The sequence below is a fragment of the Plasmodium relictum genome, assembly GCF_900005765.1.
Source record: "Plasmodium relictum strain SGS1 genome assembly, chromosome: 6".
Taxonomy (NCBI): Eukaryota; Apicomplexa; class Aconoidasida; order Haemosporida; family Plasmodiidae; genus Plasmodium; species Plasmodium relictum.
The window spans coordinates 677949-694775 of NC_041684.1; the positions used below are offsets into that span (position 1 = coordinate 677949).

Sequence of the window (16827 nt, forward strand, 5' to 3'; positions counted from 1 at the left end):
ATTATACTTTTTTTTTTTACAGATTTGCTTTTATTATTTAAATTTTTTTTTTTTTTTTTTTGTTCTCTTATTTATGTGCTTCATTTATACACTATAATTATTTAATTATTTTATTTTATTTTATTTTATTTTTATTTTATTTTGTTTTGTTTTGTTTTTTATTTTAAGTTTTGCAATAATGATGTTTGATTGAATTTATTATATTTATTTTTAAATATATATATTTTATATGTTTATTTTGTGTACAAAGTTTCATATAATTCTAGAAGAAAAAACATAAAAAAAAATTCAAAAATACAACATATAGTTCATTAAATTTGGAGTATCCTAATATAATTAGAAGATTTTTTTTTTTTACATTATATATACATAAAATATCAAGATCATTAAAGTTCTGTATTTCTCTTGTTTTTCTTATAATCTTTTAAAGTTATTTCATAATATATTTTCCCTATATCTCCAACTAGTATACCTATACGTCTGAATAAAAACAAATAAAATAATACGAAATATATTATTATCCAATAATATAAAAATTCATAAAAAAAAGAAATATTATATATATTTAACCTTAATTCACCTATGCACATTCCTCTTAAACCCTTATTTAAAAGAGAAATATTATGTTCTCCAACCTTCAAAAATTTAAAACAAAAAATAAATTTATAAAATAAATAAAACGAAATATATATTTAAAAAAATAAATAAATTAGTTAATAAAATAAAATAAAATAAAAAAACTAAATAAATTAAGTGAATAAAGTAAAATAAATATAGTAAAATAAAAAAAGTTTAATAAATAAAATATTAAAATAAAATAAATTCATAAAAAATAATATATATGTTAAAAACATGTATATTTACTATAAATTTCTGGTGAGCATAGCCAAATTTATAATCCTAAAAATTTGGGGGATGTATAAAAAAATCATATGAAAACAATAAAAATTAAAATAAAAAGTATATGTATATATAAAACTAACTGATAATATTTCAGGCATAATACTAACTCCAGGAGCTATTTATATTAATTTTTATAATACAAAAAAGCAAAAAAAATAAATAAAAAATAAATTGAAAATTTTTTATTTTTAAACTTTATGAATAATACATTAAAAAAAAGTGTTAGTACGAAAATTATATATTATATTTAAAATATATATAACTAGTATATGAATTTTCTTACAAAATGCCCTCATTTCTATTTCTGCTTCATCATTAATTTCTAAACCGCATTTTATAGAAGATTTTTTCAAGACACGAATACTAAATTTATTTTTTACTTCATCATTACTTAATGGAATATACGTTTCTATATCAGATTTTACTATTATTAAAAGACAATAAACTAAAAATAAAATATATAAAATTTTTGTCATATTTTTTAAAATATATTTTTCATTTAACTATCAATGAAAGGAAATATATTTTAACTTTATGTAAATAAAAGAATATATATTCTCAGAATAAAAGATATACTAAACACATTAAATGAGTCTGCATATATATTTAACAGTATAAGTGAATTTATCAATTCATAAAAATCAATAAAAAAACACAAAATATTTTTTTATAATTTATATATGTAAATAATTTTAAAGCATTTTTTTTTTTTTTTTACTGATTAAAAGTACATTTTATTGAGTGACATATATACAAGTATAAATATATTTTGTTATAAATTTATCAATTATTATATGGATCAAATGTATAATTAATATATGTGGACCAAATTATGAAATGCAACTAAATATAAATTGTTAATTATATTGATAGAAGTCATTGTAAATGAGAATTCATTTTTTATATATATTTCTTGTACTAATTAAATATGCTATTAATGCAAAAATAAATCCTAACACCAAGAAATTAGGAATGTATTTAGGATATATGAGAAAAGGCTCCAATTTAAAAATAATTCCTCATAAAAAAAAAAAATTATACATTAATAATATATATTTGTTCAGGAGAAGAAATAGCGATGTACATAAAACTTTTAAATATAATTTATTTATTAAAAATAACTATTTAAAAAGATATTTTATAAAAAATTCTCATATGAAAGTGAAAATAATTAAATTTAGGAATTTAAATAAATTATGGGCTAAAAAAAAAGGTGTAGGAAGCACTAAAAATGGTAGAGATAGTAATCCTAAAAACTTAGGTGTAAAAATATTAGGAAATAATTTTGCTTATCCTGGTAATATTATAGTAAGGCAAAGAGGACGCACATTCAAACCTGGTTACGGGGTAAAGCAAGGAAGAGATTTTACATTAGTCGCCACTAGGGCAGGAAAAGTGAATTTTTTTAAGGGAACTGTAAGTATTATTGATGTTAGTGAACCGAAACAAATGACATTCAAAGACATATACCAAGAAAATCCAACAATATTAAGTCTGTCAAAAATGTGGACTTCAGCTTAATATATAAATAAAAAAAAGAACTATAGAAGTATTTAACATAAAGAAGCAAACATAAAAAGTTTAAAATTTAAACAATAAGATTATAAAACATTCTTATATACTTAATTTTTTTAAAATTTGTATAACTTTTTTTTTTATTCTTAATATATTTACTAATATACTTTTTTATTTTACTTTTTTTTTTTTTTTTTTTTTGTTTCTTTCATTCTAATATATTCAATTTTATTTTTACATCTAAATTGAATATAAATCAAAAAATTGATAATATTTTAATTTTTAAACATTATTTTTCAATTTTGCATAATATATTAAAAATAAAATGTTCATTTGTTCTAGTACTTAATTATAGAAATGTATATTATCTTAAAAATAGTTTTCATACTATGAATAGTTACTTACAAAACATTATTGTTAAAATTTTATTATTTGGAAGCTAAAGATATACAAATTACATGATTATAACCTTAAAAAAAAAAAAAAATTGTAGATAGTGATTATAAAATGATTAAAAATATTTCTTTTTTGAACTCACTTTATAAATATTTTATGTTAAGGAATTTTCTTACATAATCTTAGAAATTCATATGCAAATTTTTTTTTTCTTTTATATTTTCTCAATGTTGTAATTAAAATTTCCTTTAAATATTAACAATTTATTCATTTATTATTTTTTTTTTTAAGTAAGACAGATAAAAAAAAAAATAAAGAATAATGTAAGGTAAAATTCACAAATTAAATGAAAGGCAATTGAGTCTAAAAAACAATTATATATATATAAATATATATATTTTTAATTATTTTTAATGTGCATAAAAACTATTTTTATTAATTTATCAGAAATATGCACATTTAAATTTCTTATTATTTATCAGCTTAAATAAAAAAAAAAAAAAAAATCGGCTAGTTATGTTGTAGTGTGCTTGATATTTAAGAAGAAATTCACATAGAATTATCTGTCATTAAAATACAAATATGAAAGAATTTTAAACAGCTAATATTTCTTAATTTTTTTTTTTTAAATTATAGTAAAAAAATATTGCTTTATGGAAAAAAAAAATTCATTAATAAATATTATAGGATTAAATTGGACAATGCATACATTTTAACATATAGTATATTTGTTGGCAACAAAAAAATAAATATTCTATTTTTTTAAGAATTTTTTTTTTAATTTTTGCTATGCATACTAACTTTAATATTTACATAAAAAAGAAGTTTTTCAAAAATAAAAGATAAAAATTTTGAGAATTCAATGTTAAATCAATTATGTTAATATGCATAACTCTACATCCTTAACAAAAAAAAAAAAAAAAGAGAGAAATGATATATGCGAAACAAAGAACCAATTATGAATATACCAATCCCATGGTATTAAATGTAAATAACTTAAGTCCATATAAAAATGAAAGGATAACTGATAATTCCTCAATAATTTCTCATAATAGACATCCCTTACAAATAAATTACAATAGATACACACAAAAAAGTATAAGCGCGAATCAATTTAATAATCAGAATAATTTTAGTAAAAGTGAAAAATCAAAAAACTATGTAAACTATTATAGAAATGCTAACAATTTCACAGAATCCCCTTTGAAATATAGTTTTTCTCAGTTTATACCTGAAAATAAAAATACAGGAAAGCAAATGACAACATTATTTGACAATATTAAACAAAGGGAAGTTAAAAAAAATGCCAATTATGAATTAAATGCTAATTTAGTTAGAACACCTTTAACGTCTAATACCAAAAATATTGCACCATTAAAACCATATTATAAAAAGATTCCTGAATTTTTTAATAAAAAAAAAAAGAATGATTTAATTAATAATAGAATGAATTCAATAGAAAAAGAGAGAAACAAAAATTACACAACTATGGAAAAAGTAAGATACAATAATACGGATGTATCAATTATAAAAAAACAAGAATTTCAATACGTACCATTACATAAAAAAGGGGATATTACAAAAAAGGTAAATGAAAACTCAAGTTTCTCCCAAAAATTGAAAAAAAGTCAAGATGCTATATACGCAAGAAAATTTCAAGAAAAAGATATGATTAGTGAGATGAATAAAATTCTTGCAAATGAAAAAAAAGAAAAAACAGAAGAAAAAAAAATAAATAAAATGATGGAATTAAAAAATAAAAAAGAAAGTGATATAAATAAAGATAATGATTATAAAAAAAATAAAGATAAAACAAATGAAATAAATCAAAAAGGGAAAAGTATAAACAGTTCTTTAGATAGTCACAATAATAAAAAAAATAGAAAAATACAGTTTAAAAACAAAACATTAATATATATAAATAATAAAGGCATATTACCATGTGTTATTTCTTTAGATTTCAATGACGATTCAATAAATTTAAACAAAGGATTAAAAACTTTTGAAAATATGATTATTATTGACAAAAGTAATGTAATAAGAAAATGGAATGGATTTGAATGGGAAAAAATAGAAAACAATTTTAATTTTTTCATTAAAGCAAGATATGATAATAAAGGTAATATTTGGTGTATAAATAATTCCTACGAAGTTTTAAAATTAATGAAGAACAAATTTAAAAATTTTGGTAATTTAGCTAATGAAGAAATTATTGATATTGGTTTTGATAAAAAAAATATTTTATGGTGTATAAATCGTAGAGGGGAATTATTAAAATGGAGTAGAACAAAATGGAATAAAATAAAATATAAAGGTTTTCATAAATTAACATGTTTATCATTTGATAATAAAGGTGATTTATGGGCTGTTAATTCAAAGAGAGCATTAGCTGTTTGGAATAAAAAAGATAAGTGCTGGAATGAAAAAATAATAAAGGACAATTTAAAAATATCATGTATTGACTTTGACACTAACGGTAAAATTTGGGTAATTTCAAATGCTGGAGCGTTATTATCATATTCTTGTGGAAATTGGATGAACTTTGGATTTATATGTTTACAGAAATTAATTTCTATAAGCTTTAAAAAGCAATAAATAATTATTAATTACATTAAAATAAAAACGTAATAAACTTAGACTACAACTACAAAATATTAATAACAAAATAAACTAATAGGAATAAAAAAAAAAAATATATTAGATGAATTTCACATTCAGTAATATTACCTTTTTTCTTATTCATTGTTAATGATTTTATTTTATATATTACCAGTTAGTTTTACTTCAAAAATTATAATTTTTTTTTTTTTTTTTTTGTATTCTTAATAATAATATAGTTATGAAAGTTTCCTTGAATACTTACCAATTACACTTATAAGAAAAAAAAAAAAAACTGAATATGGAATTTAATAAGACTATGATTTCCTTTTAAATTTATTTTATATTTTTTTGACTTTTTTCTATTTTATGCATTATTTTGTTATTTTATAATACACATATAAATTACATATTCTTTTAAATATATATATATATATTTTTTTTTTTTTTGTGTTTTATAGAATAATAGCTAATATTATATTAGCATTTGAATTTTAAATAAAAAAAATTTTACTTTTTTTTAATTTTTATAAATTTTCCTATACAATTTTTTTTTTTTTTCGTTCATGTCTATTTTAAAAGATATTTGACATATGTTTTACATTATATGTTTTTTTATGATTTAATTTTCTATATCACCATTTTATATTTTTTTTAACAAAGAAGTTTATAAATAAAAAAAAATTAATTAAATTATAAATTTAAATCTTATTTTATTATTTAATATAATAAAATACTTCAGAAATTATTTTAAATAGAACAAATCTCTAAGTATATAACAACAAAATTTACTTATTTTGAAGTTATAATTAAAATATAATAATAGAAAAAAAAAAAAAAAATTCCTATTAATTAAGAAAAAAATAAAAAATATATGCAAATAAAAAAGTTAATCGATTACTTTTTTTTAATAAGATGAAATGTTAATCATATGTAGAAATAAATAAAAAAACAAATGAAAAGACAAGTGTATTACCAAAAGTAGTAGCAAAATAATATAAAATTTAAAATCTTTCATTTAAAAAAAAAAAAAAAATCATATAATAATTCAGAATTACAAATAAAAAATAAAAAAATATGTATTATATTCGTGGGCAATATGTATAAACAAATATTTTAAAATATAAAAAATAAAATTTAAAATAAAAAGTGCAAAAATGTTAATAAACTCTTTTAACAGGAGGAATATATTCCATTTCATTATCCAATGGTTTTGTAATAACACTTCTATATGTAGTAAAAAATTTAGTATTTTCAACATTTCTATCTGTCATCCAAGTTAAAGAATGTTTTAAAAAGTTATGGTCATCTCTTTCCGGAAAATCATCACGTGCATGAGCCCCTCTAGATTCTTTTCTATTTACTGCAGCTAAAATAGTTTGGGTAGCTTGAGTTAATAAATTTTCAAGCTCAAGTGTTTCTAGTAAATCGGTATTCCATGTTAAGCTTTTATCTTTAACATATATATCTTTAAAATTAGAACATATGTCAAGTATTTGTTTATACCCTTCTTCTAATAATGGGCCAATACGAAAAACAGCAGCGTGCTTCTGCATACAAATTTGCATTTTTTTTCTTAAGTGAGCTGTATTAATACTTCCTTTATTAAATCTTATTTGATCTAATCTCTGTATAGTTTCTTCTCCTAAGTTTAAGTTAGTATTTATTTTAGGGATATTTGGTTTATCTATTTCCATAATTGTTAATGCTGCTCTTTTACCAAATACTACAATATCTAATAATGAATTTGCACCTAATCGATTTGCTCCATGAACAGATGCTGAAGCAGCTTCTCCTGCAGCATAGAGGCCTTTAACAATAATATCATCAGTTGAATTATTTTTAAGTTTATTAAAGTTGACATTTTGCGTTAACACCTGAGTTTTATAATTAGTAGGTATTCCACCCATGTTATAATGAACAGTTGGTAAAACAGGGATATACTGCTTAGTAACATCAACTCCTGCAAATATTTTAGCTGTTTCCATTATACCAGGAAGTCTTTCCTTTAACGTTTCATATGGCAAATGTGTCAAATCCAGATATATATGATCACCATTGGGACCACACCCTCTATTTTCATTTATCTCTATAGTCATGGCTCTACTAACAACATCTCGACTAGCTAAATCTTTAGCTTTTGGTGCATATCTCATCATAAAAGCTTCTCCTTCTCTATTTCTTAAAATCCCTCCTTCTCCTCTGCAACCCTCTGTTATTAAACAACCAGCAGGAAATATACCAGTAGGATGAAACTGCACAAATTCCAAATCTTGAAGTGGTAATTTACTTCTTGCAACTATTGCATTACCATCACCTGTACATGCATGAGCAGAAGTGCAAGATAAATAAGCTCTACCATAACCACCAGTAGCAATAACTGTATGGGGAGTAAAAAATCTATGAATTTTACCATCTGCCATATTAATACATATAACACCAATACATTCATTAGAATTTAACATTAATAAATCTAATACAAAATATTCAACAAAAAATACACAATTATGTGATAGTGATTGCCCATACAATGTATGTAACATAGCATGTCCTGTTCTATCAGCAGCAGCAGCACATCTATATGCCTGTCCTCCTTTTCCATATTTTAAGCTTTGCCCACCAAAAGCTCTTTGGTATATTTTACCGTCTTTAGTTCTTGAAAATGGAAGCCCAAATTCTTCTAATTCTAAAACAGCTTCAGGTGCTTCTCTACACATATAATGTATAGCATTTTGATCTCCCAACCAATCTGATCCTTTAATAGTATCATAAGCATGCCATCTCCAATCATCTTCTGTCATATTACCTAATGCAGCATTTATACCTCCCTGAGCTGCTACAGTATGTGATCTAGTTGGAAATAATTTACTTATGCAAGCTACCTTATATTTATTTTTAGATAATTCTAAAGCTGATCGTAGTCCTGCTCCTCCTGCACCAACTATAACAGCATCATAATGATGGTCTATCACATCATACGCTTTTGTTTTCAAACTAGAAAATCTACAATAACTAAGATTTAAAAATCTAATGTATTTTTTGCTGTTCTTAATCATTATTATTCTTTATTTTTATTTTATTTCCTTTTTTTTTTTTTTTTTATATCTAAATATATGCAAACATATATATATATATATATATAAAATTATATAAAAATAAATAAATAAAAGAAAAATAATAAAATAAAATAATATTAAATTTATAATGTATAAAAGAAATATAACAAATATAAATAAAAAAATATAAAGTATAAAAAAGGGAACTTAAATATTAATATGCATAGTATGCCTATAGATAATTTATAAAAGTAAAATTTAATTTTTGTATTAAACTCTTTATGTAAAATTTTATTATGAATATATAGTTTTTAATATTTTAATGCAAAACATAAAAACTTATTATTTCATAACTTCAATTTAGAATAAACATATATAACTTAAAAATAATATGAAATATTATTTAAAATTTTTTAAATGTACTTAAAATATGAACATAATAAAATATATATAAATATATGTAAAAAGTTACAAAAATAAGTAAAATTATGTTTTATTTCACATTATGATTAATTTCCACCTCAAAAAATTATAATTCAATTTTGAAATAAAATTTTATATATTATTAACATATTTTTTATAAGATACTATTTCAACAAATATTATTTAAATGAAATTTTAGTAAATCTATTTTTATTTAAAGTAAATAAATTTTTAGTTTATCTACGGTAAATAATACATAAACAAGTTTAAGTTTTTATATAAATAAATAAAAAAAAAAAAATAGAGGAAACCTTAACAAAGGATTCCATTATTTTAAAAAAATACTATTCTAAAGAAAAAGGGGGAAAAAAAAATGAAATATATTATATAATTTAAAAAAAAAAAAAAAATTGAACATTTATATGTTTATAAACATAACTGTATTATTATTCAATTATACAATAAAAAAACAAAACAAAAAAAAATGTATCATTACATTACTAAAAAAGTAAAAATTAAAAAGTGATATATACTATTAAATACTAAAGTCATTTTCCTTTATTGTACAGTTGAATGTTAAAATTATATGTGTTTTTATTAATTGAATACAATTTATTTCAGATATATTTACTTTTTTACTCCTATTTTTTTTTTTTTTAACATTTTAGAAAAATAACTGAAATTCATTTTTTAAAATGTGTTTTTAATCTATATATTAGAAAATATATATATGTATAAATAATGGTCTATAATGGATTACTAAAATAAATAAAAAAAATATAATTTTTTAACAACTTTTTATATAAAATAATGAATAGTTGTAATACAAATTTAGATATATATAAACATTTCTTTATTAGAGAATTTTTATTTTTTAAAATAATAAAGTATACATATGTATATATATATGTATATATTTAATTTTTATTAAAAAGTGTACCTCTTAATATTCATTTTTTTTTTCTTTTTTTTGGATTTTATTCTAGAATAAAAATAATAAAACATACATTTATGATTGCACACATATATTAATTTACATTAAAAATTTTCATTTATTTGTTTATTTTTTTTTTAAGAAAAAAAAAAAAAGATATAAAAAGAGATTATAGTTCTTAAAATATATATATATACAAACGTTGGCTATTTATAATTTTTCAAAATGCAATAAAAATATTAAATTGAAACTGATATATATGAGTTTACTGATGATATTATTTAATTTTTATACTTAATATGAATTATATCATTAAAATAAAAAGAAAAATTAATATAATGACAATAATCACATACAATTACTTTTTGTATTTTTTATGGAATATTTTTATAGAGAATTGAATTGGTCACGAGAAATAAATAATAGAATGACAATGGTAAAATTGTATATTTTTTTTTTTTATTTTTTTTTCTTTAATTTTTACTATTGAAATTAATATAGATATTAATTATAGTAATAATAATAAAATATGAAAAAAATGGTAAATCAAAAAAATGGAATTTTTTCAAAGCTAACAGGTGAATTTATTTATAAATATAAATAAAAAAAATTAAAATATAAAATAATAGGCACATATTAAAAAGAAAAAAAAAAGAAAAAATTGACAATTAACTCTTGAGAAATAAGCTATATTGAAAAATTCAAAATATAAATGTCGTTATATCATGAATATAAATTCACTAGAAAAATAATTAAGAAAGTTCTATACATTGTTAAATATATATATATATATATTTATTTATTTATTTATTTATTTATTTATTTATTTATTTATACATATATATGTATATGAACACATATATTTTTTTCTTTTTTTTTTCGTTTCTTAATAATTTTCCATGTCTTTTATAATAAATATATTTTTATATAATTTCTTTAAGAGTTAGAGTTTTAAATACATATATGATAGTATGTTGTATTAGCTTAATTCTATATATATTATTTTTTGTTAATTCTTCACAGGTATGAAATTTACATTTTTTAAATTAAAACTTGAAAGTATAAATCAAGAAATTGATGAAAATGCAAGTTCATTAGAGAAAGCAATATTGTATGGTAATAGCAATTTAAAATGCCGTAAGTTGATATTTGTGAAAGATTTAATGAAATTATTAATGAATATAAATTATGATAATTTTAAGAAATATATATATCCATTGATACTGAAATTGAGCAATGACAATTTAGAAATTAAAAATGAAATATGTAATAAAATTGGAGATTTGTGCGCTTATTTGTTACAAAATAATAATGATAATAATGGTTGTGTAGACATAATAAAAATGTTATTTCCAATAATAGAAAAATTTATAAAAAATAATGAAAATAAAAATATTTTAGGAAATGTAATGAAATCATTATTAATTTTATCTACTCATATTAATGCTAAAAGTAGAAAAAAAGTAATTTTTCCATTCATATTATCACTTATATCAAATGACAAATATAAGCACATAGGTTTTATTTTATTAATTAAAATATGCCATATATTTGACAAAGATATTATATTTACTTTTTTAATTCCATATATGGAATCTTTTCTTAAAAATAAAGATCTTTCAAGTAAAATATATATTTCATCCAATTTATATAGTATATGTAAAATGCTAAAGGAAGAAGATCTGTCAAGAATATTTATTATTTTTAAAAAGTTGTGCAGTGATGAAAATGATATTATTAAAATAATTAATATATATAATTGTGCACATATATCTTCATTATATTCTAAGACTATATTTTTTTATTTCTTTGTTCCTTTATATAATAATTTTCTAAAAAATTGTAACTTATATATATTTTATTATTCATTAATAAACTTATTTTTTTTTATGTGCAATTTTGAGGATATTAATTTAATTCATCCTTTTTATATTCATAAACTGATTTTTTTTTTTAATAATGTCTTTTCTTCACATTTATTTACTCTAAATTATTTAAATGAAACAGCCAAAAAACAAAATAATTATTTTTTTCTTAACATTTCGGAAAGTCAAACCAATCATCTTGAATTTAAAATAAATGAAAACCAAGAAAATAAAATAGAATCAATTAATAATTTTGATGATGTGGAAGAAGTTAATTGTGAGTTTAATCAATTTGCTTCCAATGAAACATGTGAAAGTAATTTATTATACGATTCTATTAATTATGATATATCCTCAAAAAGTGAAAATACAGGTTTAAAATTAGAAAAACTTATTGAAATAAATAACATTTATAGAGAAGAGTTATCAAATAACCATAAAGATATTGTGTGTGAAAATGAAGAAAACATATATAAGGAAAACAATAATTCAATTATTGAGGATAAAAAAAAAGTAGAAGATATTTCAGTTATAAAAAAAGAGGAGGAAAGAAATATTGGAGAATATTTAACAAAAAACGAAACACACATTGAAGCAAATTTAACAAATGACGAAAAAAATGTTGAAAGAAATATATCAATAAATGAAAAAATAAGTGCTGAATCGAATGCAGTAGATTACAGTAAAGAAATTAATGAAATTAATTTTGAAGATAATACAAGCAAAAAGGATAAAATAGAATCACAAGAAAACAACAAAATAAATTCAAAGGAAAATATAAAAAAAGTTGAAATAAAAAACATAAAAGAAAATGAAAGAATGAAAAATATTAATGAATATTCAACAGAAAAGTTATTAGGTAACGATGAATTAAAATTAAAAGAATATGAAAAAATATATGAATTAAAACCTGAAATAGATATAAGAAAAGGTGAAAATGAAAAAAAAAGTGATAACTATTTAGGAGATGGAGAAGAAAATGTTCTTATATGTAATTTAATTAAAAGTCAAAGTCATACATATAAAAATGAAGATACAAAAAATAGTATATATAATGAAAGTTTTTATTCAAGTTCACAAGAAAAAATTTTAAATAATGAAAAAAAGAATGATATGGTACCATCATCATCATCATTTTTTTATAACAATAGCTTAATTAATGATTTGATAATTAATAATAACCATTTCTGTTTAAGCATAAAAAATTTTTTTGAAATTTACGATAATGATAATTTTACTTTTAAAAAAATAGATGATCAAATAGATAATATTGAAGAAGGTAATAGAAAATTACATTTTTCTTATTTGAATGAAGAAGAATTAAAAATTATAGATAACGCTTATAATCATAATATTAGCACTGACATATGTTTAATTAAAGGATGTTTTTTTAATGAATTAGAGTTAATTAAAAAAAATAGCGTATATACAAGAATGTTTTCAAGAAAAGAAAATAAGAATAAAAGTAAGAATAGTGATTATATTGATGATGATGATGATATATACAATATTGGGGATATAGATATTGATTTAATAAAAAAAAAATATATTTTTGATAACTCTAGTAATATTATTGAATCACACAACATAAATGCAGTATATATTACTGCTCTTTACTTACCTATCTTAATTTCAGTTTTTAAAAAATATTTCTTTAGATTTTTTTCTCATGTTTTTTTTTTTATATGTACATATCCTTATTACTTTATAAGAAAAACTATAGCATCTCTCTTTTATGATATTTTACATAATTTTTTAAAATCTGATCTAATTGTTAGTGATGAAAAATTAAATAATGAGCATGAAAATATTGATAAATTTTTAAAAAAGAGAAAAACACCTAATAAAAAAAAATTTCCAACCACAGTGGAAAATTCATTAAAAGTTGAGAACAAAAGCTACAGAAAAATGAAAAATGATGAAAAAAAAGATAAAGCAACTACATGGAAAGTACAAAATTCTATTAATGATTCTGCAAAATATGCTAATATTGACTACAAAAAAAATAATAAATCAATAAATAAAAATTCAAACATAATAAGTTTGGATAATATAGAAATACATAGCATTAAAGAAAATAATAATACTGGGAGTGATGAAATGAATATTAAAAAAAATAATAATAGGAATATAGGATATAGTGAAAGGGAAAGAATCAAAGAAGAGGAAAAAAAAAATTATTCTGATAATTATAAAGATGAAAAGGGAGATAAAAAAAAACATAAAGAGAAAAAGGGAAGAGAAGAAAAAAGTGAAAATGAAGAGAAGGAAGAAACAAAAAAAGTGAGAGAAAAAGTAAATGGAAAAGAAGATATAGAAAAAGACAAAGTAGAAAAAGATAAAAGTAGGGAAGAAAAAAAAGGAGGATCAAAAGAAAAAAATAAAGAAAAAAACAAGGACAAAGAAGGGGAAGAATATGAAGAAGGAAAAACAGTAGAAATTGAAGGATATATGGAAAAAAAAAATAAAGAAAAAGAAAATCAAAATAAAGATGAATATAAAGGAGCAGAAAAAGAAAAAGATGATAAAGATGAAGAAAAAGAAAAAAAAGATGATAAAGATGAAGAAAATGAAAAAAAAGACGATAAAGATGACGAGAAAAATATAAACAAAAAAATAAAAATGAAAAATAAGATGAAAGAGAATAAATATATAAAGTTGAATAATTATAAAAATAAAATCAAAAAAATACAAAATCAAATAAATACAAATTTATATGAAAGTGACTTTTTTATAAACGAAGAAAATGAAAACTTTTTTTTTTATAAAAAATTCCTAAATATTTATGAAAACATTTATATAAAGTTTATAGAGAAGTTTAGAAGATATTATAATGAAGATTCACCATTATTTTTCTTCCATTTTTTTATTTATTACTTTTTGAAAGATTCAAATGTATTAGTTAAAAAATCTATTTTAAAGAATTATGATAAAATTATTTTGTTTTTTCCAAATAAAATACAAAGAATTCTTATTTCTTATCTATCCAACGTTTTGGAATTTAAAACAATAAACTATTCATTACGAAAAAAAGTTTCAAAAATTATTTTTAAGATATTATTAAAAACTGATGATCTTAATATAATAAGAAAATATCTTTTCCCAATATTTGTGAAGTAATTTTTATTTCTTTACTTTTTCATATACATGTAAATATATATGTATATGTATTTTTCTTCTTTTATAAGATTATGCAAAGATGATGTTGCCCTAATTCGCACTTATACATCAAGTTATTTTTACTTATTTCTAAAAAAAGGATGCCCAAATATCTAGTAAAAAGAAATTAAAAAAATATGTTGAATTTTTTATATGACAATTTATTTTTATATTTTATAATATATATATATATATATATATATATATTTTTTTTTTGATATTTGCAAAAATTCATTTTCGTATCTTTGTCTATTTTTTTAACAGTAATTTTTTCAAAGGAAATGGAAAAATATTATCCCTAGAAGAATATCAAAAAGGTTAATATATATAAATTCTTTAAAAAAAAAACTCAACATATATGTATAAATGTTTTTTTTTATTATTTTGTTTTTTTTAATTGTTTAGATATAGTAATATCAAATGAAGATAACTTTAAATTAAAGAGTTATTATTTCAAGAAAGGAGATGAGATTTCTTTAATTAAAAAAATTATAATTACATTTGCAAAGTAAAAAAAAAAAAAAGAAAAATATACATGCTCAGAAAGTAAAGAAAACTAAAGAAAAGAGAAATAATTATGCTTATAAGAAGATAATTATAATGTTTATTCCTTTTATTTTATTTTTAGAAGTAAACATTTTTACGATAGGCAAATATTCATAAAAATGTGTAATGGAATAATTAAGTAATTATACAAAAATTATAGTACCATTCAACTGAAAACTAATTTACATATATAATACTCTAGTATTTTATTATGAAACATATGCATATAAAAATTTTGTATAAAAATAAAACAAATTATAATTTTTTTTTTTTTTTTTTATAGTGAATGCCCTATTAATTTATTTTTATTGTATTTTTTAAATCCATTTTTAAAATTGTCCGAGGATAAAATTCAAGTTGTTAGAATTACATGGGAGAAATGTGTTTCTTCACAAATAAAAAAGAAGGGAGTATTTTCAAATGTCACAAATGTAAATATATATACATATATATATGTATATATATAATTATTTAATAATTTTTTTATTATAATTTTTTTTATTAGGTGTTAGAAAAATTATATAGACTATATGAAAAATATGAAAAAACAGAAGTAAGTAAAATTTGTTATTTAGTTGATTTTAATGATTCGAATAATTTTTCCGCTAGAACATTTGATATTCATGATTTAGATAGTTAAATTTTTAAACATATATTTTATAAATGATTAACAGTATTGAAATTTCATCTAAAGTATAAAATGTACGTAATACAAATATCTGAATTTTTTTAATTTTTCATATTGTTTTTAATGAATTTACATTATTTTTAAGCATTTATTTACTTTAATATTTTTGTATATGTAACTTATTTATATATATCCTAAATATTTATATAATAATTTTTTATTTTTTTTTTTGTTTTATGAATACATATTTTTATTATTATTTGCTTTATATAATATAAATTTTTTAAATGAAAACTTTTAGTTATTATATATATATGTACACATAAATATTTTAAAATTCTTTTTTTTTCTTTTTAATACAATAATATAGAATTATTTTGTTATTTCATTTGTGAATTTTTACATTTATGAATTTAATTTTTATTTATAATTGTTTTTATTTTTATATTGTTATACTTATTTAAAACATGTAACACATTTGTCTAGAAAAAACAGTTATGTCTTTTAATTTTGAAAATATTATATTGCCCAAAAGATTATACTAAAAAATAAACACCAAAAAAAAAAAAGGTTATTCTAAAAAATAAATTATAAGATAAATCAAGATTACAAATTTAAATGTTATAGAAGAAATGACATAATTAAATAATATTATATTATATGAAAAATAAAAGAATTAAAAGGAATTATTATGAAAATTAATTTTAGAAATATTTCTAAACTTAAAAAACTTTAATATAAATATTAACTTTTTTTTCTTCTAAAAAACATAAATCTTAAATTTGCAGATTTATATTTTTATAA

At 19.0% G+C, this 16827-nt stretch overlaps 5 protein-coding genes across 5 annotated transcripts; 3 read left to right on the plus strand and 2 right to left on the minus strand.

Moving 5' to 3' along the window:
- Positions 1-386: 386 nt before the first annotated feature.
- Positions 387-1379, minus strand: PRELSG_0617900 (conserved Plasmodium protein, unknown function; the record flags this gene model as incomplete). Its single annotated transcript, XM_028675643.1, has 5 exons — positions 387-472; positions 581-635; positions 865-900; positions 984-1018; positions 1187-1379. The coding sequence occupies 5 exons, from the start codon at positions 1377-1379 to the stop codon at positions 387-389; spliced, it is 405 nt and encodes a 134-aa protein (XP_028532212.1).
- A 409-nt stretch (positions 1380-1788) lies between these two features.
- On the plus strand, positions 1789-2424 carry PRELSG_0618000 (apicoplast ribosomal protein L27 precursor, putative; the record flags this gene model as incomplete). Its single annotated transcript, XM_028675644.1, has 1 exon — positions 1789-2424. One exon carries the CDS (start codon positions 1789-1791, stop codon positions 2422-2424), a length of 636 nt encoding a protein of 211 aa, XP_028532213.1.
- A 1320-nt stretch (positions 2425-3744) lies between these two features.
- On the plus strand, positions 3745-5409 carry TLAP2 (thioredoxin-like associated protein 2, putative; the record flags this gene model as incomplete). The annotated part of the gene is made up of 1 exon (XM_028675646.1): positions 3745-5409. One exon carries the CDS (start codon positions 3745-3747, stop codon positions 5407-5409), a length of 1665 nt encoding a protein of 554 aa, XP_028532214.1.
- Positions 5410-6572: 1163 nt separating this feature from the next.
- Positions 6573-8468, minus strand: SDHA (flavoprotein subunit of succinate dehydrogenase, putative; the record flags this gene model as incomplete). Its single annotated transcript, XM_028675647.1, has 1 exon — positions 6573-8468. The coding sequence occupies one exon, from the start codon at positions 8466-8468 to the stop codon at positions 6573-6575; it is 1896 nt and encodes a 631-aa protein (XP_028532215.1).
- Positions 8469-10363: 1895 nt separating this feature from the next.
- PRELSG_0618300 (conserved Plasmodium protein, unknown function) lies at positions 10364-16035 on the plus strand (the record flags this gene model as incomplete). Its single annotated transcript, XM_028675648.1, has 8 exons — positions 10364-10403; positions 10849-14806; positions 14879-14965; positions 15114-15166; positions 15255-15357; positions 15478-15534; positions 15679-15826; positions 15901-16035. 8 exons carry the CDS (start codon positions 10364-10366, stop codon positions 16033-16035), a joined length of 4581 nt encoding a protein of 1526 aa, XP_028532216.1.
- Between the last annotated feature and the right edge of the window lie 792 nt (positions 16036-16827).